The sequence below is a fragment of the Passer montanus genome, unplaced genomic scaffold (genome assembly GCF_014805655.1).
Source record: "Passer montanus isolate IOZ18808 unplaced genomic scaffold, ASM1480565v1 scaffold2806, whole genome shotgun sequence".
Taxonomy (NCBI): domain Eukaryota; kingdom Metazoa; phylum Chordata; class Aves; order Passeriformes; family Passeridae; genus Passer; species Passer montanus.
This window is the reverse complement of record NW_024367491.1, coordinates 2,286-4,010: the sequence shown is the minus strand read 5'-3', so window position 1 is coordinate 4,010 and position 1,725 is coordinate 2,286. Positions and strand designations below refer to the sequence as shown.

At 56.8% G+C, this 1,725-nt stretch overlaps 1 protein-coding gene across 1 annotated transcript in view; it reads left to right on the top strand.

The window, feature by feature from the left end:
- Window positions 1–279: 279 nt before the first annotated feature.
- Window positions 280–1,725, top strand: part of PGLS (6-phosphogluconolactonase) — a gene marked incomplete at its 3' end in the record, with an annotated part of 3,291 nt that continues 1,845 nt past the window's right edge. Inside the window, exon 1 of the mRNA XM_039713312.1 lies at window positions 280–1,591. Within this exon, the coding sequence (XP_039569246.1) occupies window positions 1,442–1,591 (150 nt within the window). The remainder of the gene's footprint in view (window positions 1,592–1,725) is intronic.

The window sequence follows — 1,725 nt, the reverse complement described above, 5'->3', positions numbered from 1 at the left end:
GGGAAATCCGGGTTCTGACCCAAAAACCACCCCCTGGAAATCTGAAAATCCTGCTGGAAAACCTGAAAATTCTGCTGGAAAACCTCCCTGGGATCCTGAAAATCCTGCTGGGATTCAGAAAAATCAGACTGGGAGACTGAAAAACCCAAAAATTCCCCAGGACGGGAGATGCACGCCCGGCTCTGCTCCGGGAAATCCGGGTTCTGACCCAAAAAACCAGCCTGGGATCCTGAAAATCCCCCTGGAAAACCTCCCTGGGATCCTGAAAAACCCCAAGGATTTGTGCCAAGAAATCCGAGTTCTGAGCCCAAAAAAACACCAGGGATCCCAAAAAACCTGAAAATCCTGCTGAAAAAAACCTGAAAATCCCGCTGGAAAACTTCCCTGGAATCCTGAAAATCTGAAAATCCCCCAGAATGGGAGATGCATACCTGGCTCTGCTGCAGGAAATCCGGGTTCTGAGCACGGAAATCCTGCTGGGATCCCAAAAATCCTGCTGGAAAAACTGAAAATCCTACTGGAAGAACTGAAAATCCTGCTGAAAAACTCAAAATCCTGCTGGAAAACCTCCCTGGGATCCCAAAAATCTGAAAATCCTTCAGAACAGGAGATGCACACCCGGCTCTGCTCCGGGAAATCCAGGTTCTGACCCAAAAAAACACCCTGGGATCCTGAAAATCTGAAAATCCTGCTGGGATGTGGAAAAAACCAGCCTGGGATAATGAAAATCCTGCTGGGAACCCCCCTGGATTTCCTGGAAAACAGCAGAAATTCCCAGGGAAAAGAGTGAAAAACATCAGAACTCCCAGAGAAAACAGTGGGATTTGGGGGAGAAAAGCAGGATTTGACTGTAGAACAGCGGTGTTCCCAAGGATCCAGGAGGAACCCAGCAGAATTCCCAGGAATTTCCAGGAAAATCGTGACTTTTTACAGAGGGAAAACAGCAGAATTCCAAGGGAAACCTGGACTGACTGAGAATCGCCCTCACAGGCGCTATTTAACTCCGACAGCGCTAATTAACGACTAATTCGTGCCTAATTAACCCCGTAGGGACTCCTTTGTACGGACGTATTTATTACAATTAACCCATTTGGGCCGTTTTTAACCCGATTTTTGCCCCGTTTGGTTGTGCCAGACCACGAGGCCATTAAAAACCAGCGACTGTGCCGCGTGCTGTGCTGCGGGGCTCATTGGGGGAAACAGCAAGGTGGGGTTTGTGTGGGGGGCGAAGCGGGAGAAGGGCAGCGAGGCACCCGCGCTCCCCCGGGCAGCGCCGCCACGCAAGGCCGAGGCTTCACTAGGCCGCGCTAGGCCGCGCGTTGCTAAGCAACGCGCCGCGCGCTCAGGCCACTTCCGGCTCTAAACCCGCGGTCGCTTAGCAACGCGTCGCGCTGCCGACGTCACTTCCCCCTTCTTCTTCCCCCCCCCCGGCGCCGCCATCATGGCGGCCGTGTCGGTGTTCCCGTCCCAAGGCGAGCTCGGCGCGGCCCTGGCGCGGCTGGTGGCGGAGGCGGCGGCCGAGGCGGTGGCGAGCGGCGGCCGCTTCACGCTGGGGCTGTCCGGGGGCTCGCTCCGCCATCATGGCGGCCGTGTCGGTGTTCCCGTCCCAAGGCGAGCTCGGCGCGGCCCTGGCGCGGCTGGTGGCGGAGGCGGCGGCCGAGGCGGTGGCGAGCGGCGGCCGCTTCACGCTGGGGCTGTCCGGGGGCTCGCTGGTGCCGCTGCTGG